We start from the raw sequence: 26,519 nt of genomic DNA, 5'->3' as shown, positions 1-26,519 counted from the left end.
ATATGAAAGAATATGAGGTTGGGGCCCCTACCGCACCCATTCTGCACCAAACATACAAGTCAACCTAGCTATCCAAAATCTTTGTCTGCAATCTAATAACATTGAACTATTACTTTTGCTATTGCTTTTGACCACTAGGTATCAGTATTTAGTCAGAGACCTCCCATGGCTGTAGCTAGCACTATATTTATTATGCAAATGTAAATGTAATAGAAAAATACAGTACAGTAATCAAATATTCATATTCATACATTCTTAAACAAAACCAATTGTTTAGTCAAAAATTCAAGAAGGTCCATATTTTAAAGCTCTTTCTAACTTGTACTCGGCCTTAAAAGTAACATAGATCTTGTAATAGTTAACTATAGCATTGGTTACAATAAGGATATAATTACAGGAAAGACCATTTTTTCTTTCTTTCTTTTTATAGCATTTGTTATGATATGTAATATACATCTTTAGTGAAAAATTAATTATAAATTCTACAACTAGTCAAAATTTGCCACAATAAATACAATAAAATACATGGCCATCATGAGAAGTTTAAAAAGCTTGCAGGATGATGTTTTCCCCTCTTTTCATCAGTCATTTTAGTGGCTGTTTTAGATCATGTTTGACTTTCTCCGTAACGTTTTATATCCTCAATAGAATCCAAATGGGTTGCACATTTTATCATCAGCATCGCATAGGAACGGCTTGTGCAAATCTTAACACTTTTGGAGCGCGCTGGTGAACACGCTTACGGTGATTCGTGCGGCACTCATGCACAATGTGTACTACTTTGCCTACTTTGAGCACTGACTGTTACTACTAATAAAACGATCTCTGGGGGCCCCAAAAGTGCGTAGGCCCTTAGAATCATCCTAACTTCCCCCCCCCTTAGCGGCGCCCTTGCTGGTATACCTTACATTATGGGTTCAAAATATTGCCCCACGAAGATGGCAATATCCAAAATCCTTGTCCTTGTGGGGACATTTTTTGGTCCACATGAGGAAAGCAGCTTATTATTGAGCCCCTAATGGGACCTTTGCAAAAATAAAAAAATGTACAGACTTTCGCATGAAACTTTTCACGTGCGCACAGGATTTTTTTGCACGCTCACATTTTATGTATACTGTCTGTTACATATTTCCTTTGATAGTGACTGCCATTTTACTATGAAGAAAACAAAAGTATGGAGGCTCATGAATTAATAAAGATCTATTGCTCAAAATGTGGCTTTTGGTGTGCACGCAATAGCTTCTAGAGAGCACGAGAAACTTAGGGGGCTCCTTAGCTTATAAATGAAAAAGTGATGTTTTTTGAAGATGTAAAAATGGCAGAAAGTTTACTGTGATGGGTATGTTACAGTTTGTATGGTATAAAAATCATTATGTCTATGGAAAGTCCCATAAAGCATGAACGCCCAATGCGTGTGTGTGTGTTTCAGGAGTGATGCAGGACTCCCAGAAGTCTGCAGATACAGCGCGGTCTTTCTCCTTGAGCTGGAGGAACTCTGGAGACCAGGGCGGCACTCAGGAACCCATGAGGTTTCGCAGTGCCACCACCACTGGAGCTCCTGCGGTGGAGAAAGCTCGCAACAACGTCAGGCAGAAAGCGTCAGGTTAGATCTAGCTTGCAGGACTCATGAAAACGGACAGTCTCAGATGTCTGCATGATAGTTTGCTTACAGTGTGCTTTGTTTTATTTCTATAACTCCATGTAGGTCCCTATGAAATCTTCTCTTTACAAACTTTGTTGTTGTTTTTTTTCCATTTAAATGTTTCTGTATTCCATTTTAATGGTTACATTTTAGTAATCAGCAATTTATTGAACGTTTAACAAAAGTTACATTTTAGGGCCATTTGGTATGTTTTATGTTAAAAATTCTGTGTTTTCTGTTTTAATCTGTCTGGATTCTGTTTCAATGGTTTAATTAAGTTTTGTATAATAATAGGGCCCTAAGAAATTTTGTGTTGGCTTTAATTGTTCTGGATTTATGATTTAATACAAATTTATTATGAAAACTGTGGTAATCAAATGAAGGCACAAAACATTAACAATTTAAATAACGTTTTAAAATGTAATTTATTATTATTATTATTATTATTATTATTATTATTATTGGCAAACAAAGTGTTAAAATCAAAACTTGAAAGAAAGTTTGTGATATTTCTTAAATAAGTTCCTTAAAAAAGTTATACTAAAAATGTTATTATTATTCATTTATGGGGTGTGACGAGACCGTTAGCTTACGACATGAGAGACGAGATTGCGTTTACGAGATTTTTTACACAGTATTTTTAAGAATTTTTGGCACATTCTCTCCCCTCGCACTCTGTCATGGCAATATCGCGAGACATTTTAATCTTGCGAGATCTCATCACACCCCTGTCAATTTAGTAATATATTTCAATTCGTCACAATTTCTTCAAATTTGATTGTGTAGATGACAAACCTGTGCCACTCATTTACACAAAAGCACACAGAATATGCAGACTTCCTATATAAACAGTAGTGTTTTTTAGTGGTCCAACGGATCACAAAACTCACGGTTCGGATCACATCACGGTTATGAAGTCATGGATCGGATCAGAAAAAAAAAAAAAATGGGGGATAGGGGGTAACTTAACTTTGCATTTATTACTTAGCACACTTTAACTACTCCGATACCACAGCAGAAACTACTAGCCTAACTAATACATTATTAAAGGCAAGTGAACAGACTGTAAAAAGAACAAATACTGTACACCAATTACAAGCATAGATAAATACAACATAAAGTTACAAATAAAGTATAAGTTCTAACTGTAGTATTAATTTTTGAGTACAGAAATGTAAAAATTAAATGTAAAATGACACTGTTCACTGCATAAATTTAATATAGATTCATCTTTGTTAAAGCTGTGTTTTGTTGTTTGATTTACATGACAGACAACAGCGGGTATTTATAGGTTGCTATCACTTTAAGAGTAAGACCCCATGCACGCACACATCCGATATCCGAATTCTTACCTCGTTCGTTCAATTAAGACATAACCGAATGTGTTTTCAAGAATACTTTCCGAGAGGGGTATTTTAACTGACATAATGTGTGTATGTGACCATCCAAGTGCATTGAGGAGCGAAAGAGAAATCAATTTGGAGTTCGCGAGCTATAACACGCCTCTCTCTCTCTCTCTCTCTTTCTCTCTCTGTGCGCGCGAGCCTTGAATGTGTGTGCATCTGTGCGCACGGATAACAGCCCTGCGTGCGATACCGAATTAAATCCTCTTTTGCCTCTTCTAGCGCTGGAATGGTTTTATCTATTTAATGTGTAAACTAGCAAGACAGAACACGTTCAAATGATAACTTTTCACTCTATTGCGGTGAAACTTGCAATCGATCCACGAATCACATGCGTCCCGAACCATGGGGCTTGGTCCGTACGGATCACGGATCAACAACGATCCGTTTAACCACTAGTGTTTATGCAGTTTAATATTCATAGACTAGCCAATATCACACTTTGATTACGTGTACAGCCCTGCTTTTGATTCATTCATCCAAAATTTGCCAAATTGTGTGACATTCTGCGTTATACTGTAAGTTACACTTGTGGATTCTGCATTGCGGAAATTTTAGGGCCCTAAAGATGACATTGGGCTAGGAGCTTGTGGACAGAGGAATTTTCTTCTTGCTGTTACCATGTATAGAACAAGTGCAACTGAAGCCATGTGATCCAAGACTAGTTGAGACACACACACACACACGTCAACTAGTCACTTCAACCACTGATTAGAGTGCAACTCTCTCTCAAACATGAATTTTCTATTTCTTTGTCTCCTAACATGGACATGCGCAGAAACATTTTCCATTGACTGTCTCCTGGTTTGGAGATGATTGTATCTCTTTATGGTGGAGAGCTTGTTGAGTTTGGAGCAGATGCGTTTGAGACTGAAGGATGCCTCTCACACACGCCGCCCCCAGAAACATACTCGATTTTGTGTGTGTGTGTGTGTGTGTGTGTGTGCAGATGAAACGGCGTGGCTTTAAATTCCCTCCTTTTCTTTTGCCTAATTGGATTTCTCCTACATTGTTCTTCAAACGGCCCAGCGTCCTCCACTGCTCGTTAGGAGAGCCGCCTCATCAAACTGCCTGCCTGTTTTTGATAGTTTCATTAAGAGCGTAATTAATGCTCATTAATATGCATAAATAGGTAACTCAGCGAAAGCGATGTAATCTAGAAAGAAAAGGCAGTAATTAAAGCGCGCCATAGAGGGAATAATAGAGCCCTCCGCTTTCACGGCTCTTCTCCAGACGTGACATGGAGTGGCCAAAAAACACAATGCTAATATTTTGTCTTATCTGAGCTGGCAGAGCAAACTTGAAATAGTGTGCTTCATATTTCCTGCTTGGGGATTGAGTATCAAAGGACAGCATGAGCTGAACGAGAGCACGGTTAGAAATCCTCAAAGTATGTCCTCTGTTTGTCTTCAGCTTAAAAATACCAATCGGTTGGTGAAAACGCTCTTTACAGAACAGAACTCTTATAGCATTAATTCAGGTTGCGCTTTGATGTGATGCTTTCATGGAGTCATGGAACAGAATCTTTATTTTAGTCTGTGTGTTTTTACCGTTACTGTTTCTCATACATTGGCTTCATTAGAAGAACCCCTTGGCCCTGCATAGTAGACGTCTTCACGGGTCAAAAAATTTGTACCCGAACCCGAAGAGACCTGTAAATGTGCTACACGGAACCGACCTCGACCCGTCTGTTATTTGAAAGTTGGACCCAGACCCGTGCAGAATCGAGAAATGCCATAAATGTACTACCTGAAACCGACGCAAACCCGTCTATTATTTGAAAGCTGGACCCAAACCCGGCCGGGAAAACACAGACCCGGCTGGACCCGATCGGCACATAGGCCTATTCCACAGCAAATTGCTATTAACAAGTCAATAAACAAGTTGCGAAAATAAAACTTTTTATTAGTAGCCTTCTCCCTTGTACCTGATTGTGATTCATACAATCCTCTTTGCCAAAAAAGTTCTATCCATGTAATTCCTCTCTTGCAAATTGAAAGAGCGTGCTTAATCCACTAATTATTCCAGCTTCAAAACCCGTATGGGTTGAATTTTTTGCCGTTCTTATCCACCTTTTCCAACAAATTCTTATCCTTTTCCAACGGATGACAGACCAAAGGCATTCATTTCCAATGGAGAGTAGTATGCAAATATGCAAATGTAGAATTTTCAGATCTGATTTGAGCTTTGGTTGCGTTGATATATTTGAACTTTTCCGGCCGAATGCGACTGCCCTAAAATGTTAATCTTTTAACACGTTTTGTTCATCATGATCATTTTCACACATGAGCACAACTTTAATGAATTTCGAAGCCTAAAATTGATCACTAGGGGCCAGTTGTTCAAACGTAATCTGATCGGATTTCGACTATCTGATTGGATCAAATCTTGAAAATCGGTTGTTCAAAAGGAAAAAAGGATTCTGAAATCAGATTAGATCACAAAATCCAATCCTAGTTTTAATCTGGATCAAACCTTCAGTTTGTGTTGTTCAAAACTTGTCAGTAGGATTTGGATAACTTTGATCCAAAAAAACAGGATTATCCTGATCCCAACAGGGGGTAGGATTTCAAGGTGGATTCCAGGAAGAAAATGTAGTAAAACTTTAAAACTGGTCAAAAAATACAACATTTATATCATGTAATATACATACACACATTTTTATCTTGCTCTTGATTAGTTTAACTGTTAAAGTAATAAATTAGAAGTAGACATTAGCCTACATATTTAGACTTTCGGTAACCTACTCTAAAGTAAAAAAGAGATTTTGGTGCCATAAAACAATCCCCAAACAGCTGTAAATATCCAACAAATATATATATAATTCAAAACCCATATTCTTTCTATCAACATGTCCCTTTAGGGGCTCCGTAGAGCACTGGAAATCCAGATTTGGTAATCTGGAAAAGTGTGTATCTGGATCACGGTGATCCAATCCAATTTTTCTTTGAAAAACCAACGCAAAAGTAAGATGGATTACCTGATCCTGGATAGCAAAACATGGGATTTCCAAATCCAGATCATTCTGATCCAGATAAAACTTTTTGAACAACTGGCCCTAGAACTAAAAAACTAAACATAAGATCTAAACAAGCTATACCATGATAACATGGCATCAACATCACCACCATTAAGCATCAACAACTCTTTCAGCCTTCATTTCAAAACATTTTTATCCTGAAAGTTAGAGTTAGAATAGTTTGCAAGAGCGCAATAATAAACAAGAGGAGGCTGTGAAAGTGGCTAGTGAGTAGATGAGTTTACCTGAGGTGCGTTTCCCAAAAGCGTTGTTAACCAACTATGGTCGCAAGTTCAGTTGTTATCAGCATAGTTCAACGAGTCGGTGTTTCCCAAAACCAGAGTTCCAACAAACATTTGCAAACAGCATCGCAAACGTGCGTGGTTGGAACAACAGCTCTCGACCTGTGGTTAGAAACATAGTTTCTTGTGTATATGACTTGTGGGCTTAATAAATCCTTATCTTGAGCAAAATAAGCAAGCTGACGTTCAGTACAATCTGTATCTTTCATTGCAAATATATAAACAAATGTCATTTAAGTCTTTTAGTTTGTCAAGAGATTAAAAGCACCATTTTGAAGAGTGCGCATGTACGTGATCTAGTACGTAAAAACAAGCCTATGTTTGAATCTGGAAATTAAGCAGAATAAATTAAGAGGAAAAAGAGAGAATTAGTCCTCGGATGCCATTTGCACGTTTAATGTCCCTGACAACCTCTGTAGACCCATTTAGACACTTGTTAGCAACCACCTTTTTCAAGACAAATATTTTTAAAAATCATACATAGACGATTTAAGATGATGGAATTAGAAGTGCTAAAATGCTGACCGGGTTTATCCTACAAAAATACGCCAACCCTTCATCAACCTATAGACCTTATTTAGCCCCACCCCTTTTCAGCGCTGCGCTCATTGTTTTCTGTCTTTTGGTTTGTATTTCCACAGCATAAAGGTATGATCTTACGGATTTATGAATGATCCACTCTTTTTTTTTTTTTTAAATCTTCTCGGTCTACGTACATTTATGACATCCGCTTCAAACATTACAATGATAACTTTCGTCAACTCTACAATAAGTAAATCCACTTCACCAGCTAATTACTCTTCAACAACGATGCAATAGAAATATACAGAGCTACCACAAAAATGGAAGTTCAAAGACAAAATTGGCACATAAATGACACACTTCAACTTGAATAAATTGTCTGGCTATTACCACAGCTGTAGAATGCAATTGATTTGTTTCCCTGTCTCTCTCTCTCTCTCTGTCTGTCCGTCTCTTTCTCTTCCCTGCGCTCCCTTTCCCTGCTTCTGTGGGCAGCTAAGCGAAGTCAGTCTATCAGCAACTGTGTGCATCTTTGTGAGGCTTTGCCGGCCACTAAGAGTGTGCCCATGCTGCTCCACACTGTCAGCTCTTTCTTACCTGGTATCTCTCACAACTCTCACTGCTCTCACAGACTCTCAGGTAACTTCCTGTTTCCTCTATCACAGAGCTTTCTTTTCCTGTTTTCTATCTTGCTGTCATCTGCTTTCGTTTAAGATTTAGCATCGTCAGGAAAAATGCAGTATGCATGTTTTTATAAGGACACTGTTTCTTTTCATTCCAGACTACCAAATGAAGTACTGAGAGCACTGATGGAAACACTCGCTCAGTTCATTCATGCTTTATTCATGGATTCAATTAAAGAGTGTTAGTTCACCCAAAAATGAAAATTCTGTCATTAATTACTCACCCTCATGTCGCTCCAAACCCGTAAGACCTTTGTTCATCTTCGGAACACAAATTATGATATTTTTTATGAAATCCAAGAGCTATCTGGCCTCCAGTAGACTGAAACACAATTACCACTTGCATCGACTTTATTCAACAATTTCTTTACTTCCATGTCAATCTCCTACACAGTTGACATTGTACCAGAGCCGGCCAATAATGGGTTGGCATTCTGACTTAGTACCTGGAAGTGCTGCACTGTGTGTGTACAACATCAACTGTGTAGGAGATTGACATGGAAGAGAAGAAATTGTTGAATAAAAGTCAGTAATTTTGTTTGTTTTTGCACAAGAAAAGTATTCTCATCGCTTCATAAAATTAAGGTTGAACCACTGCAGTCACGTTGACTATTTTAACAATGTCTTTAGTACCTTTCTGCCCTTGAAAGTGGTAATTGCAGTCTATTGGAGGCCAGATAGCTCACGGATTTCATCAGAAATATCTTAATATCTTAAAGAACGACATGAGGGTGAGTAATTAATGACAGAATTTAAATTTTTGGGTAAACTAACTGTGGCGACCAGGGCGGGCGAGAGCCGTCGCTCCTCCGTTTATGCTTCCGGAGCTCCTCCGTGAGAGACTAAAGGCCGGTGCGCCTCCCAGGTGGAGCTCATTAACTCTCGCGCCACCGGCCTCGCGCCGTTCCCTCACAGCTCTCGCCCGCCCTGGTCGCCACACTAACCCTTTAAGCATGTGGAGCATCTAGAAACTTTAGCGTGTTTGCAGAAGCATGCAAACTGTGTAGACAACCAATAAGTTTGAATTCCTCGCAAAGCACATGAAAAACTGCAAATAATTTGATACAACTCTTTTACTTTATTTCCATTAAAAAAAGAAAGGTTTTCCATTAGTGCCCTCAGAACTGCCTGTAGCAAACTTCAATTATTACACTTTGTCCCTGTTTGTATGGATATAAATAGAATGGACAATATATCATTTTTTTTTCTCTTGTCAGCTCTTATAAGCATGGCGATTGTATCAGGTGAAGTATTGCTGACAGTGTGTCTGTTTGTCTGCTAGACGTGGAGGAGTGTCAGCTGTCAGAATGTGAGATGGGGGATGGAGACAGTCCTCTGCCCCGCAGCAGTAGCACCTCTGACATCACGCAGCAGATCAACGACACCTTCCCAGGTACCAACACAATCACATACACTACACATATTAATATACTGATAGCTGAAGGGATTTGCAGAAAGTAAAACACCTTTGCATTAACTTGTACCTGGACTTTAAACTTTATTATATCTCCAAGGTAGTAATATACTACTAATATAATACATATATTGCTATTGTAATGCAACTGCACTATAAAATAAATGTAAATGTAAAAATTATTATTTCATAAATATAATATAATATTATTTTTTATAGTAAAATACATTACTTGTGTCTTGCAAAAGTTAAACCCTCTTGTAACTTTTTATATCTAGTTTACAAATCACATGAACACAGTGCTGCGCTTCGCTTTGGAACATACGGCGCAATAGACTTATTTCATTAAATCACAGCCTTTTGTAATTTGATTATAGATGATCATGAGGCTCTATTGTGTTATTAACACCTTTTATGTTATTATGAGAAGTGTAAAAAAAAAAAAAATGGTTCATTATGAATATGTGGTGGACTGCATCGGTAGCTTTACTGACATCAGTGATACTGCCTTCATTCTTAGTTCTTAGCAAAAAATGCCATTAAACAAATAATGTGAAAATATAAAAAAAGACATTTGATTGTTCGCACAGTCATCATATTGGCCAGTGCAATATAAACTTAGAATTAGTCTCTTTTAGAAATCAAAGGTAGTGTGATTTCTAATATGTGGGATATATGAATGTAATGCAGGTCAGAAGAGAGATGAGTCTGCGGATACGGGCAGAACGTCTGTGTCAGAGAGCAGCTCTACAGGGAAAAGAGAGAGCGACGCTCCCACAGTCAGTAACATCTCGTTGGCATTGTTTAATTAAATGATTCTTCACATGCAAGTTTCATTGAGGTTTTGTGGATATTGTCAGATTCTGATCCGGCGGAGCAGCAGTCCAGCAGATCTGGATTATCCAGCAGATGGAGCGCAAACATTCCTGAAAATTAAACTGCGTGAGAAAAGTAAGCGCTGTCCCACAATCACTCATGGCATCCTTCTATTGCTCTTCTTTAAAGAGGATATGTATATCTTTCTTGCTTTCTTTTTTGCTTGCTTGTACCTGTTTACCTCAATACCTGAAAACTAGGGATGCTCATAATTAACTTATTAATTAACTGTTAACCGACAGTAAGAATTTTGACCGATTAATACTAAACAGTTTAAAAAAGTAATTTGTCATTTTTCAAGATCTTTGGAAAACGTTTGCTGCATGGTTAAATTTAGAGCTTTTGAGAGAAAAAAAATGTGTAAAAATGGTGTATAAGTCACATTTTATTATTGCATTAATGTAAAATACTGGTAAATAAAGCTAAATGTTTACAAACATTATAAACATTATGAACATTATAGGCTATTTTAGTTTCCCTCACTCCACAACAAATCCTTTCAGTTTAACTGTATTCGGAACAGAACAAGATTTAAAAATAAAAGTAGCCATATAAAAGTAGAAGCTATATAAATGTCAAGCCAAAACAAATTCATTTAAAGCGAAACTGAAACAGAAACCAGTGTTGGGCTCATGTTCGTTTTTTTTTAAGAAACTTGTGTGCTCAATTGAGGTGGATAATTTTTATTTATTTTTTTCGATAAGAAGACATGCACATAAACTACTACGGAAACACATTTACTGACTAAATCCCTTGATGCGAACAAAAAAACTCACATGACTTTGCCTCAACAGTGGATGTGATTGGTTAACTGGACTAACCAGCAGACCAATTTCATTGCACAGTATCTCAAATGTTGGTTTGATCGTTCTGATCAACTGATCAAATGCCTGAGCCAAAGTCTGTCATCAAAATGAATTGGTTGAATTACCTCCCAGAAGCATCTCGCATGATTGCATCCCCAAACAACGTAAGATCAGTACAGATACAGATACAGGTACAGTACAGATATAAATATTGCTCCAGTAAAAGATTTAAGTTCTCCTTTTCAATTTTACTTGTACAAAAGTAAGTTAAGTACAAAAGTTTCAAGTATTAAGTACATTTCTTAAGATGAGTTTCATTTACAATAATCAATCCTAAAATCCTTACTTTTTGCCCCATCATTTGCACACGTTCTTGGCTCATTTTGAGTTAGACTTGTAAATTTGGTTAACTAGAGACTTGCTCTGAACGGATCACTGAATCAGTGAGTTGTAGAAACAGCTGCAATTTTCGAACCGGTTTAACAGGTTCCTCAAAAAGAATCAGTTTGTTCACGCATTGGACACTGCTATTGTGTCTTGGAGGACATGATGATTTCTTCAGGTAAAAAAAACAAACAAAAAAAAACAAAACAAGTAATGATATGTTTTTATGAAATGTAGTGGAGTAAAAAGTACGATATTATGCTTTGAAATGTTTCTCAAAATAAAAATACTCCAGCAAAATACAGATACTTGAAAAATATACTGAAGTACAGTAACATACTTTTCTTACTGTCCACCACTGATGCGCATAAACTAACTTTTACTGAATAAATCCATCCATGCGTAACAAAATTTATTACATATAATTTTGCACCAATTTCCCAAGAAGTGATGATTTTGTTCTCTTGAACACATGGGATGGAAACGGTGCTTTATTTGCAAATGTTTTATGTTAAGTTAAATTCGCAACAATGGATGGAAACATAGCTACTGATACAGTAGGGATCAAAATAGAGCAAATCGCTTTTTGAAAGTATCTTGATGTTTCAAATAACGATCATATCAATTACATTGTTACACCAGTAGGTGGCGACAAGTGACTGTTAAAAATTTAATCACTGAATCATTCATTCAAGAGGTTTAAAAGTGCTGATTCATCCAGTAATGAAACAATTGAAGTCTTTATAAGTGAGTCAATGAATCATTCATTCAAACCATTTAAAAAAAAAATCAATTAAATATTTTTAAATAGACTGCAGCAATTAACATTTTGTCAGAATCTCTAGTAAATTGCATGTTATTATGTTTTTGTCTGTTCAGAATCGTGGGAGAGCAAAAAAATTGTGTATAGTGAAAAAAATCAATAGGAACGACTTTCTGTTATAAATAATTACCAATATTAACACAATGAATGCATTAACTAATAACTAATATAAATGTCACACTTGTCAGGTGAGAGTGTGAGCAGTGAGACGTCTAATGGCTATCTGAACGATGCTGAAGTGGGTCTGCTGACGTGGCATGCGGTTGAGGAGGAGCCGGACTCTCCCTCTACTCATGACATGAGCATGAGTGTTACCGCGGATACAGTGAGCCAGAGGAGCCTCCTGCTCAGCCACACTGAAGCACTGGCAGGTACCAAAACCCTCTGATCCCTGATCCCGCCACACTACTCATCTGTTCAGGTGTCCCATCTGTGTTCCTACAGTACCACTGTAATGTCAGTGCAAGTTCTGTCACATGACTTACTGTTTGTCAGCCTCTGTGTTTGAAAGTTGTGTTGTTCTTAATGTGTTTGTTATTGTCTCCCATTACTGGTGTCAGTATCTATTATGTGAGGAGGTGATAGCAGTACGGCATATGATATAAAGAACAGTCTGGGCTAAATACAGCAACATCTGTGGAATTCTGTCATTGATTGTACTGAGTTTCAACACTCAACACTCAACACTCAGCACATAAACTGGAAGTCTATGAGCACCAGAATAAACATTACAAATATACAGTGCCTTTCGAAAGCTCTGTTCGATTTTTTTCAAGAGAAATTATTTCTTTTATTCAGCAAGAACATTAAATTGGTCAAAAGTGACATTAAAGACTGTTACATTGATACAAAAGATTTATGTTTAAAATAAACGCTGTTCTTTTTAACTCTCTATTCATCAACATATCCTGAAAAAAAGTGCTTTACATTTTCCACAAAAATATTAAGAAATGTTTCTTGAGCACCAAATCACATCTTTGATCAAGTAATTGAATCAAATATATATAAAGTACTGTGCAAAAGCCTTAGGCACGTCAGTATTTTCACCCCCCAAAAAAGGTTTTAAGCTAGTTATTTATATCTTTTGCTGTGTCAGTAGAAAATATCAGTTCGCATTTCCAAACATTCATTTTGCCATTAATTTTAATAATCATGTGAGATTTTTGTGTCCACAAGGAGTCTGACAACAGCTGGTGCTCCACACGGAGATCTGATCTCACCTAGGGCTTCACGATTTATCGCGATAAAATCGCACGCGATATGGCAAAGGCTGTGATTATTTAATGCGTGGCTTGTCAGAGCTTTACGGCTCTGTGATCAGTAGTAAATGCTTCTCCATCTGAAAGCCAGAGGGTGCTCTTGCGCAGAAAATCAAAATATGCCCTGTAGCAGAAGAAGATAAAACGCGCTGTAGCTGAATAAACAGAAGATTGAAATGCTTTGATTAATTAAACATGACTAATAAACACACAGCTGCCGTATTCTGTGTAAGAAGCCACATCATCTCACAGAAGGATGCTCAACTGTCTTTATGAAGTGAGTTTGGAGTAAAAACATGTTATTAAATGTTGTCTTTTGTTAAACAAGATGTTAAGAAATGCTTCTTGTGTCTGAAAAGATATTTGACGCATGTTGCTTTTTCAAATGTATGTTATAAGCGACTCAAACTCGCAGTGCTTTCAGATGGATTAGCATTTGGAGCCATACTTCATTGACAAGCTGCACAAAAAAAAATAATCGCAGCCTTTGCGATTTCATAATCGCACTAAGAATCGCGTTTAAGCGATAATCGCGTTCAAGTTCAATGTTATTTTCATATCGTGCGATATATCGTGCAGCCCTAATCTCACCTTCATTGAGTCTGTCTGTGACTACATGAAGAAACAGATGAAACTGAAGGGGCTCGCACACCAGACGCAAAGCTCAGCACCGCGACACGTCTTTAAAATTCGAACGCATTGTTTTCTATTGTTTTCTGAGTCGTAGCTGGGAGCCATGGACAGGCGCCGAATGTAGCCACCGGTGTGCGTACACTCATAGAAAACAATGTGTTAGAATTTTAAAGAGGTGTTGCGGCGCTGAGCTTCGCGTCGGGTGTGTGAGCCCCTTAAGACAAACTAAATCCAGAAGAACTGTGGCCGTGTCTCCAAGACGCTTGAAGAATCCGACCTGCAAAGATACAGTTCTGTAAAGAGTTTTAAGCATTTGTGTAAAAATGCTGTAAAGTGAGGATGCTTTCAAAAATTCATTAAAACATTTTTTATCCAGGTCATACCTGCAGACTAGTCACTTTTCGGTGAAATTTACTGTTTTGAATCAAAATATGTACTTTATGTGAATCGTGTAGATCCGAAGAGTTTTTTTTTTTTTTTTTTTCTCGGAGGGTGAATTTGCAGGCACAATAAACCTCACAAGAATCGAAAATGGGCTACTTTCCCATAAACTGCAGACCATATACGTCTCGAGCTGTCGTGATCTTTCTTGGCGCTCTGTGGTGTGACTGACACATCGCTGTAGTGCTTCAGTCCACACAGAGCGCACGTGAACTGATCTCTTGGAGACACGGCCACAGTTCTTCTGGATTTGTTTGTCTCAGTTTCATCTGTTTCTTCATGTAATCACAGACAGACTCGATGATGGTAACATCAGATCTCCATGTGGAGCACCAGACTCCTTGTGTATTCAAAAATCTCACTGGATTATAAAAATGAAATGTGAACTGATATTTCCTACTGACACACTACAGCAAAATATATAATAACTGGCTTAAAACCTTTTTTGTGGGGTGAAAATACTGACGTGCCTAAGACTTTTGCACAGTACTGTCTAAGTCTACATATATATATATATATATATATAAAATGTGTGTGTATTTTTATATAATTCACTTTACTCTTCATAGACGTCCATTGTAAGTGTGTTATTGTAAATTAATTTAGTTTATTTTTAAAACTGAGGTACCATTTGAAATGGTTTCTGTGGTAGTTTACAGCATACCACAGACTCTGTGAATAGAGAGATGTATTTAACCCAGAACATTCTTTTAAATCAGTGGTTCTTAACCTGAGGCCCGGGGCTCCACTAGAGGGCCTGAGCAAACTCCCAAGGAACCTAAAGATGACTTATCTCTCTACTGTTAAGACCTCTGTGGTCAAAATAAACAATAAGCAATTGCTTTTTTCATATAAATATTTTTCCCCATTCATTTGGTGTCATTTTGGTGACAGTGTGACTAGTTTAAGACCATTTTCTAATTATTATATCCACAATTTGTGTGTGTTCATATAGGAAGTGTTACAAAAGTTTTGTACCATTTAAGATGAAGTGAAACATTTTGAAAATTCAAAATGGAAAATGTTTCGGTCTAAAAATTACCGAAGATCACCAGAGGGTTAAAATTTTGTAAAATAAGAAAAAAAATTTAAAATATGCTAAAACAACTAAAAATATTATTATTTTAATAACCCCCTCAACACCAGTTTTGGTCTTGGAAAGCCTGGATATATGAGGAACCGTAATAAATTATATTGTAGACCTGAAAGGATGTGTAAATTATAGTAAAATTCTAAAACTAAATGGATATCATTTTTTTCTAGTTCATTGGGTTGAAATTGTGAGTGTATATATATATATATATATATATATATATATATATATATATATATATATATATATATATATATATATATATATTTAAATCATTATCCTTAATTCTTGGAGTTTTTTTGCCTTGGAGTTAAAAGGGTGGAGAACCACTGCTTTAAATCATCCTGACGTCTGCTACTGATTATTAGATAATGCTTTCATGATCAGTTGTTGTGCTTCAGTGTCTTTAAGTGTGTTTGGTTTCCCTGTTTGTGTGAAATGTGATTCCACCACCACCCTGCCATCCATCATTGTGTTGTGTGTATGTGTAGGGTCTGATTGTGCAGCCCCTCCTCAATGTCCCCCAGTGTCTCCGGCTCTCCTCGTGCCTCATGGCTGCTGTGAGGGCCCTCAGCTCCTGGAGGATGCCATGAATATGCCTCACCATCTGGGTATTGCACTCATCCTCTCAACCTCCCTCAGACCAAACTCATCTTCTGTACTTCACTCTATCTCCATCCCTCAAAGGCAACATTTTTCCAAACCTTTTCATAGGTGACTTTCTTCTAAGACAACATCTTCGCCAAAATTAAATTTCATAAATAGCAGATTTGAAATGCTATTCGTGGAAAGGAACATGGCATTAGCACAACCATGATACTGTGGTGTAAATGCAAAAATCACATGCAGTTATTGGATGCTCCATGTGTAATTAGAATGAAATATTTTCAGAATTTTTTCAGTATTGCATGAGGTACACTGAAAAACATTGGTCTAGCATTAACATTGAAACTGTTTTCACTCAGAAATTGCTTGTAAATTTCACATTTTCAAATTAAAGACTGAAATAAATGTAAAATTTTAAATCAGAGACTGAAATAGTTTTTTTTAAATGAAAACATACTCCACTATATATATATATATATATATATATATATATATATATATATATATATATATATATATATATATATATATATATATATATATATATTACAAATTGAAAAAATCTTTTTTTACTAAAATTTGGTTCAATAATAACTGAACCAACTATATACAGTATTTCTTTCCTTTAACATGTTGTAATTTAAGGGGATTTAAAAAAAAAAAAAAAAAAACTAAATATGTATCTCTAACTTATTCACCATTTATCATTTGTAATACAATCTTTTAACCACTAGAGGACTGTGGTTTATATGTTTATAAACATATAAACATGGCTGTGTGTTCCCTAGTTGCTGGGAACTTTGGATTCCCTTATAATTAGTTACTTGCATTTGGATATATATTTAGATATTATTAAATACTTTTGTTAAAGTTAAGATTTTTATGTTGATTTGAAGTGTACTTTTTTGCATTAGTTAAATCTGGACACAAAAAAAGCGTTTTGTTACTCATACTTGCTACATGTAATAGCTTTATCAGTCAAAGAAAATAAATCAGAATCAGTATTGACTCAATATCGACCACGGCTATATTTCAAAATATATAATTGAGTGTTAAATACCATGAACAGAGGCATGGTCTGAAAAACTCTGCAACAGAAATCAATCAGCGATTGATTCAGACAAATTCAGGTTTAAGTAGCTTTATAGTAAAAAGGCTTTACATTGCCAAAGTGTAGCACTCTGATACCATAGTGTTGAGCATTGTCAGCTCAATGGTGTAATCAGTTTATATGATATACAAAAATTTCAGTGTGATGCCAAACCAATCCAATAGTGTTAACGCCAGCTCAAAATTCAGTATGAACACATGGGAGTCTAGCCTAATGGTACACAACTTATAAAGGATCGTGTTTTTTTTTTTGTTGTTTTTTTCAACGCACATACTTCATATACGGAAAAACGGAAGCTTAAACACTCTTGTTTGACGCACAAACCATTTAAGGTTTCTTCTCTCGCTTCAAGCAAGTACCATTGAGCTGCGTTGACTATATTTCTTGTGTATAATGTTGTGTGTTTAATGCACTGTGTTTGTGTGTGTGATGAAATAGTTTATATGTTAGCTTCACAGCCCTCCTCCATATTTACATCAGTGTTCGTATTCACGTATTCATTTTCGTTCATTCATTTCTCATGTAGTGGGCTGTACCATGACCTGTCTGAATACTCGATTCTGATTGGCTGGAAGGAGAGCATTAAAACCGTTTAATGCACATGTAGTTCCAAGCTTGTAATATAAATCAATGAGATCTTTATAACTGTATAGCAGATACTAACATAAAATACATATACAAATACATATCAGTCCTCACTCCATATCTGCCAATAATGTCTTAGAAAGATGATATTTAAATGAATAGTTTTATGATCAAAGCTCTATAGTTTTTAATCATATAATTCAATGCAATAGGCTTTATGCTGAAATGTAAAAAAAAAAAAAAAAAAGTGAAGCAACCTGTGTTATGAAAGTTTCTTGTGCATAACCTCCATACAATGATGATTAAGAAATGATCAAATAAATGTTCCTCCAAATCCAGATGGATCATATTTGATACTCACATTTAAAAAAAAAAAAATCTCAAAAATGTTGTATAGATAACCGAGTAAACATAAGTTGCTTCAGTCCAGTAAGTGTTCATCTTGAAATATTACTAACAATATAGAAGTTATTCTTATGTTTACTTTATAAAAATCAGTAAAGATTTCACCGCAAAAAGACACGTGAACCACGAGCTGAAGGGGGACGTTTTTACAATCATACTAAAAGTATAAATGTTACTTCCTGTAATGGACTCACTCTGTGTGCCTGCTCTTCCTAACAGATAGCAGTGAGTTTCTGGCTGATGATGTCAGCATCATCGCCGGTGGCAGTTTGACCGGTTGGCACGCCGACTCAGCCTTCGTTCTCTGGAGGAGAATCCTGGGGATTCTTGGTGATGTGAACAGCATCCGCTGTGGCCGCATCCACGCCAAGGTCTTCAGTTACCTCTATGAGCTCTGGCACAAGCTGGCCAAGGTGGGTTCCCTTCATTCCCTGCAGAGCCTTCTATACAGTTACCTTAAGAAACTAAATGCAAAAGATCTTGATGTCGAACTCTTGTTTACATGAACTCCTGTTTCAGATCAGAGATAATCTTGGGATCAGAGGGGATACAGACACAGCCATGGCCAGACCCTTGTTCATCCCTCCTCTTCGCATGCTGGCCTCCTGGCTCTTCAAGGTAACACGCATTCAAAATAGTCCATCAGGAACACTCTCTGAATTTTAGACTACAACTGTTTTGCCCTGTTTCACAAGTGATCAGCCAAGAAACATTACTGTTCACACCTGATTAGGGATGCACCGATACCAGTTTCTGTATCGGGCCCGGTACTGCGCTAGTGTACTCGTACTTGTACTCATTAAAAGGTTAGGGTTGGGGTTAGGTGGTTTAGTTCTTTGAAGTAAATGTATCTAATTAACAGAATATTCACACTGTAGCTGGTGTGTTTGAGCTGATAAGCAAAACACAATCGCATCCCTTTTTCACAGACACCGCTGGAAACTAAGTCTGTAGTTCGATCAGATATGGCAATAGCAAAGAAAATAAAACGGAGCATAATTCTAATGTTAACTGACGGTAAAGAGAGAGGGAGAGAGAACTTCTGTTGCATGAATTTAATTGCTGCTCGTTCACTCAGCACACATGCGTCGTTTGGATTAAAACTAAATCGTATGTGAAGAAAAAACATGAACGGTTACTTGATTTATTTATAGCGAGTGTTTCCCTAAATTAGGAAGGCAGTACAGTAGCCACATGGTGTTTTCAAGAAGTTTTCTGTGCGCAAACATCCGAAGCCTGCACACAGAAAGCTGCCTGTCAGACAGTGCACAAATAGCCTATTACATCGAATTCTCTTCCATGTATGCTTGCACTTGAATGGACAAATTCACACAAAAATTATGTTAAAATGCCCGTATAGGTAAGTATCCTTGTGAAAAAACGTTGGTTATGTCACGTTGGATTCGTGCAGCTCTTAAAGTGACAGCAGCCTAATAAACCAATACATCTTGAAACAGCCCCTGAATGAAACAGCCCCTCCTAACTTTACTTTTATGAGTGTCTGCAGAGCTGTTACGAGACCTCTGTTGTGTTGCTGCTCTATTTAAAGATGTCTATCAATGCAAGCAAGTGTCATTTGGGGATTACTTGTCTTTCGAATATTTAGGTATTGTGTTAAAAGGTGCTCCTCGCATTCTACTTATAGTTATTTACAGGCCTCCAAAATACTCTCCAGCCTTTGTGGAGGATTTTACAGAACTGTTATCAGCAATTTCCTCAGAGTTTGACTGTTTTGTTATTACTGGGGACTTTAACATCCACATAGAAAATGCAGAATCCAATATGGCAAAAGAAATCATAACTGTTCTGAATACTTTTGATCTGACTCAGCATGTACATTGACCTACACACAATCGTGGACACACTCTAGATTTAATTATTAGTAAGGGTCTAAACATTTCATCCATTGTCATTAAGGATGTAGCGCTATCTGGTCATTTCTGTATTTTCTTTGAAATATTGATCTGTCAGATTCATAGTGAAATGCTCTCAGACAGCAAATGTTGTGAGTTTGCTTCCTTCTTCTCTGAGAAAATTAATAATATCAGAAAGGCGATCAGCACATCCTTGAGCTGCACTGGGGTAAAACAGATCAGATCACAACCTCAGAAAGTAGCTATTATGTCTGATTTCGAAGCAATTGATGGTAAAATTTTAAGAAACAGTACAGCACCTTAAAACATCAACCTGCGCCCTTGACACACTTCCCACATTTTTTCAAAAGAGTGTTTAAACTGTTTAGAAGCAGATCTCCTAGAAGTGGTAAATGCCTCACTTCTCTCTGGGACTTTTCCAAAATCCCTGAAAACTGCAGTTGTTAAGCCCCGCCTGAAAAAGAGCAATCTGGATAACACCATATTGAGCAACTACAGGCCAATCTCAAATCTTCCTTTCATAGGCAAGATCATTGAAAAAGTTGTTTTCAATCAGCTGAACAAGTTCTTAAGCTTGAATGGATACTTTGACAACTTTCAATCTGGTTTCCGACCGCATCACAGCACAGAGACAGCACTCATAAAGATAATAAATGATATTCGCCTAAACACAGATTCAGGTAAATTATCAGTGCTGGTTCTACTCGACCTCAGTGCCGCGTTTGACACTGTTGATCACAACATTCTTCTTGACAGGCTCGAAAACTGGGTTGGGCTTTCTGGGATGGTCCTTAAATGGTTCAGGTCATACTTAGAAGGGAGAGGTTATTATGAGAGTATCGGTGACTATAAGTCTGAGTGGACATCCATGACATGCGGAGTCCCTCAAGGTTCAATACTTGCACCCCTCCTGTTCAACCTATATATGCTGCCACTGAGCCAAATAATGAGAAAGAACCAAATTGCATATCACAGCTATGCAGATGACACCCAGATTTACCTAGCCCTCTCACCTAACGACTACAGCCCCATTGACTCCCTGTGCCAATGCATTGATGAAATTAAAAATTGGATGTGCCTAAACTTCCTTCAGTTAAACAAAGACAAAACTGAAGTCATTGCGTTTGGAAACAAAGACGAAGTTCTCAAAGTGAACACGTACCTTCACTCTAGGGGTCAAACAACTAAAAATCAAGTCAGGAACCTTGGTGTGATTCTGGAGTCAGACCTGAGTTTCAGTAGCCATGTAAAGACAATAACTAAATCAGCATATTATCATCTCAAAAATATTGCAAGAATTAGATGCTTTGTCTCCAGTCAAGACTTAGAGAAACTTGTTCATGCTTTCATCACCAGCAGGGTGGATTACTGTAATGGGCTCCTCACTGGCCTTCCCAAAAAGACCATAAGACAACTGCAGCTCGTACAGAACGCTTCTGCCAGGATACTGAGCATGAACACATCACACCAGTCCTCAGGTCCTTGCACTGGCTTCCAGTTGCATTTAGAATTGATTTTAAAGTACTGTTACTCGTTTATAAATCACTCAATGGTCTAGGACCCCAATACATTGCAGATATGCTCATAGAATATAAACCTAACAGATCACTCAGATCATCAGGATCAACACACTTAAAAATACCAAGGGTTCACTCAAAGCAGGGAGAGTCTGCTTTTAGCTGTTACGCCAGCCGCAGCTGGAACCAGCTTCCAGAAGAGATCAGGTGTGCTCCTACAGTAGCCACATTCAAATCCAGACTCAAAACACATCTTTTTATCTATGCATTTGCTGATTGAGCACTGTGCTGTGTCCGAACTGTTTGCACTTTATTTTATACGTATTATCTTTTTATTCTTTAAATTCCTTTTCCTGTTTTTATTTCATTTTTAATGTATTTTATATATTTTATGTATCATCTTGATTCTGACTTTTAATGCATTTTAAATATTGCGGTAAAATTCTCTGTTTTTACTGTTATTTCTATTCCTTATGTTCTATTTTTATTATTATTCTTTATGTAAAGCACTTTGAATTACCATTGTGTATGAAATGTGCTATACAAATAAAATTGCCTTGCCTTGACTGAATGACTTTTGTAACTTTAAAGGGTTAGTTCACCCAAAAATGAAAATTCTGTCATTTATTACTCACCCTCATGCCGTTCCACACCCGTAAGACCTACGTTAATCTTCAGAACACAAATTAAGATATTTTAGTTGAAATCCGATTGCTCCGTGATGCCTCCATAGGGAGCAATGGACACTTCCTCTCTCAAGATCCATAAAGGTACTAAAAACATATTTAAATCGGTTCATGTGAGTACAGTGGTTCAATATTAATATTATAAAGTGACCAGAATATTTTTGGAGCGCCAAAAAAAACTAAATAATGACTTATTTAGTGATGGCCGATTTCAAAACACTGCTTCAGGAAGCATCGGAGCACAGATGAATCAGTGTGTCGAATCAGCTGTTCGGAGCGCCAAAGTCACGTGATTTCAGCCGTTGGCGGCATGGTTGGCGGTTTGACACGCGATCTGAATCATGATTCGACACACCGATTCATTTATGCTCCGATGCTTCATGAAGCAGTGTTTTGAAATCGACCATCACTAAATAAGTCGTTATTTTGTTTTTTTGGCGCTCCAAAAATATTCTCGGCGCTTTATAATATTAATATTGAACCACTGTACTCACATGAACTGATTTAAATATGTTTTTAGTACATTTATGGATCTTGAGAGAGGAAGTGTCCATTGCTCCCTATGGAGGCCTCACAGAGCCATCGGATTTCAACTAAAATATCTTAATTTGTGTTCTGAAGATGAATGAAGGTCTTACGGGTGTAGAACGGCATGAGGGCGAGTAATAAATGACAGAATTTTCATTTTTGGGTGAACTAACCCTTTAATTTATTAATCTAGATTTTTTTTACCAGAAAAAAAAATCTTATAATTTAGCCCTACTAGAGCAGCTCTAAATATTCACTGTGCTATTAAATTAAATGGGTCATGAAGTGCATTGTTTTATAATGTTTCCTGCGGTGCACTTATATGTTTAGGGTATATTCACACCAGGAAAGTCTGCTAGTTCACTTGCTTTGGTCCAAATACAATGTTGATTTTTTTTTTTTTTTTTTGTTTGGTGTGTTTCACTTTCACACTTCCCTTTTTGCAAGTGAACCAAAATTTGTAAACAAAACCACAGGTGTGCTAAGAACCGTATCAGAGTTTGTTTGGAACAGGACCGAGACCACCTCTTCAGCTGGGTCTCGGTACGGTTGTTTGGTCCGCACCCGAGTGCGATTGCTGTATTCACTACTGCCCAAAATACCCGCACCAAGGGGGAAACGAACTTGAGTTCCATTCAATCGATCCAAACAAGACAGCTGTGAATACACCCTTAGTATGCTTTTTATTAGCATATCGTACTAGCGGCATGTTTTCCTGTATGTAATTGTTTTGAATAGGAAGGATATATTGAATACCGAACGACCTGTGATGTGTGTTTAGGCTACCATGCTGCCGTCAGAATTCAAGGCTGGGAAGCTACAGGCGTATAAGCTGATCTGTGAGATGATGACGAAACATCAAGACGTGCTGCCCAACAGTGACTTCCTGGTGCACCTCTACCACGTCATGCACAAAGGCTTCACCAGCGACGATCAGGTACAACTGATTCTGCATGTATGCATTTATTAAACCTACTTAGGTTCTATTTCTGTTTGTTGAATTATGGCGTATAACATCACATAATAAAGAGTCGTGCTGCTAAAAGCCACCTCTGTCAAAAATGATATAATGATGTTGAGCGAATGCTCTCCGCACATAGTATGTGTTCATCAAATTCTTTCACTTTAAATCCACTAAATCCCAGTGTCAGCCCATTCAGAAATACCGGTGCATTGGCAGAAACTGCTAAACGCCACTTCCCTTTGTCAGCAAAAGCCTCTAACTCCACAGAAGAACCAATCGGAAGACGCGAATCAAATCATATAATTTCTAGATGAATGACGGTGTGCGTATGAGCCGGCTTTCAATTGTCGAGCTGGAAGTTTTTAATCATGTTTTGTATGTACAGTGGCACTCATTTCGCGAGTAGCAAGAAAACACAACTGTGTTCCTTTTGCTGCTGTAAAACTGACAGAAACAGACGTTTACTATTTATTGTTGTCCAAAGAGGTGGACTTAGGGGGAAAAAAAGTGTTACATATCAATGAATTGACTAAAGTGACATTTTTGAAAATAAGGTATTTTATTTTCAAAATTATAAACTGACTAATAACCTTTCCATTGCCGTTAAAGTGAAGTTAATGGACCTAAACATAGGAGCCTGTTAAAAAAAAAAAAAAAAAAAAAAAGATAATTTAAAGGTGCCGTAGAACGTCTTTTGCCGTAGAACATCTTTTGAATGTGTCTGTGAAGTTTCAGCTCAAAATACCCCATAGATTTTTTTAATACATTTTTTTAACTGCCTATTTTGGGGCATCATTAAATATGAGCCGATTCAGGCTGTGGCCCCTTTAAATGCTCACGCTCCCCGCCCACGGAGCTTGCGCTTGCCTTAAACAGCATAAACAAAGTTCACACAGCTAATATAACCCTCAAAATGGATCTTAACAAGGTGTTCGTCATGCAGCATGTCTAATCGCGTAAGTATGGTATTTATTTGGATGTTTACAATTGATTCTGAATGAGTTTGATAGTGCTCCGTGGCTAAAGCTAACATTACACTGTTGGAGAGATTTATAAAGAATGAAGTTGTGTTTATGCATTATACAGACTGCAAGTGTTTAATAACCGATGGTAACTTTAACCACATTTAACAGTACATTAGCAACATGCTAACGAAACATTTAGAAAGACAATTTACAAATATCACTAAAAATATCATGATATCAATGATCATGTCAGTTATTATTGCTCCATCTGCCATTTTTCGCTGTTGTCCTTGCTTGCTTACCTAGTCTGATGATTCAGCTGTGCACATCCAGACGATAATACTGGCTGCCCTTGTCTAATGCCTTGAACATGGGCTGGCATATGCAAATATTGGGGGCGTACATATTAATGATCCCAACTGTTACGTAACAGTCGGTGTTATGTTGAGATTCGCCTGTTCTTCGGAGGTCTTTTAAACAAATGAGATTTATATAAGAAGGAGGAAGCAATGGTGTTTGAGACTCACTGCATGTCATTTCCATGTAATGAACTCTTGTTATTCATCTATGCCAAGGTAAATTCAATTTTTAATTCTAGGGCACCTTTAAAAGAAAATATGTCAGACAGACTTAGAGGTTTTTGCAATGGAACTCTTCAATTGAATATTAAAGAGATGAGAATATCAGAAAGGGACGTGACATAGGAGCTGCAAACTCCACATATAAATCTATAAATCATAATCATAACCAACAGTTCATCCAAGTGCTTTCACTAATAAAAGGTTTTAGACAAATTTGCGTCACTAACAAGTAAAGCTTGTTATACTTCTATTGAAAATACATTGCTTTAATTGTTTCCATTCTGCTTTTTTATAATCTGAAGGACAAGTTTGTTTTATTTGATTATTTTTAATATTTTTTTTTCTTGACAGCATGCCATCAATTCTACCTGTATATAACCTAAAATATTCTGTTAAAAAGAAAAACCTTCATGCATTTGACCACTAGATGGTGTAACAGTCTTTCTTGTGATGCAGTAAAGGCTCTCTAAAGCTCCATGATTCTGTAGATAATAAAATGCTTGAATCCTAAACATTCATAAAGAAGCATTATTGAATCATCAAAAGAGAGCAAGTCTGATCTGACTTTGACTAATATATGTTCAACATTTGTTTCATACTATAGGTTTAATATTATTTTATTTTTTGTTTATGGTTTTGATCATAATGCAGTGTAGTGAAATATGCTCAGATCTCCAGTGCTGTGTGTGTGCTGCCACTGCAGCCTGTAGACTGCGACACTCTTTGTGTGTGTTTGTTTTATTTGGTCTAGACAAAAAAAATAAGAGCTCCCTGAATGTGCAGACGCAGTGAAAATGCAATGGAGATTTTGAAAGTGTGAAAGTGCTTTGGGCCACTATTATGGATCTTTTTTAAGTGTAGATAATAGATTCCATTTGTGTCGCTCTTGGCTTGGAGCCTCACTCCAAATCCACATGGGGGCAGATTTAAAGCCCAGATAGAGCTCAGAGACAATAGGAATGGTAGTTTAGAAGTGTCTCTTTCTGTGGTTGTTTTACCACTCACTTTATGGAGCTTAATGTTCACTTCTTACACACCTCTGAAACAACTGTTCATGTTGACCGCAATACGGTTTCACAGCCACCTGCAAAAACTACTTGAATTGGCCAGAAATTCAATCACAGTTCTATACCAGTCAGTTCTTTTCTAGAGCATTGAAATATGAATAGCTGTTAAAATCAATAATAATGTACAATAGCATGAAATATACCTCTTGTTTTTTAAACACCAGTCAAAACTGTGGAAACACAGTCAGTGATGTAATTATTTTCTTTTCTAATCCTCCTCCAAAAAACAGATTTTACATGTGCAGTCCAGTCCTGTACGATGTGTAGATTCTGCTCTCCTGTTCTCTTGTTCTCTCTTGCACTAGTGCTACACTGTGTACAATGCACAGT

General features: G+C 37.1%; 1 protein-coding gene across 5 annotated transcripts in view; it reads left to right on the top strand.

Moving 5' to 3' along the window:
* Positions 1-26,519, top strand: part of ralgapa2 (Ral GTPase activating protein catalytic subunit alpha 2) — a 323,632-nt gene that overhangs the window by 203,825 nt on the left and 93,288 nt on the right. For 4 of the 5 annotated variants that reach the window (XM_048190535.1, XM_048190536.1, XM_048190534.1 and 1 more), the window contains 10 exons: positions 1,430-1,603; positions 7,384-7,527; positions 8,854-8,964; positions 9,676-9,764; positions 9,846-9,936; positions 12,063-12,245; positions 15,792-15,911; positions 18,227-18,420; positions 18,527-18,625; positions 23,394-23,549. In XM_048190535.1, coding sequence (XP_048046492.1) covers positions 1,430-1,603; positions 7,384-7,527; positions 8,854-8,964; positions 9,676-9,764; positions 9,846-9,936; positions 12,063-12,245; positions 15,792-15,911; positions 18,227-18,420; positions 18,527-18,625; positions 23,394-23,549 — 1,361 coding nt within the window. The remainder of the gene's footprint in view (positions 1-1,429; positions 1,604-7,383; positions 7,528-8,853; positions 8,965-9,675; positions 9,765-9,845; positions 9,937-12,062; positions 12,246-15,791; positions 15,912-18,226; positions 18,421-18,526; positions 18,626-23,393; positions 23,550-26,519) is intronic. The other variant, XM_048190537.1, reaches the window with a different exon arrangement.

This window comes from Megalobrama amblycephala, linkage group LG5 (assembly GCF_018812025.1).
Source record: "Megalobrama amblycephala isolate DHTTF-2021 linkage group LG5, ASM1881202v1, whole genome shotgun sequence".
NCBI classification, from domain to species: domain Eukaryota; kingdom Metazoa; phylum Chordata; class Actinopteri; order Cypriniformes; family Xenocyprididae; genus Megalobrama; species Megalobrama amblycephala.
This window is presented reverse-complemented; position numbering and strand designations above follow the sequence as displayed.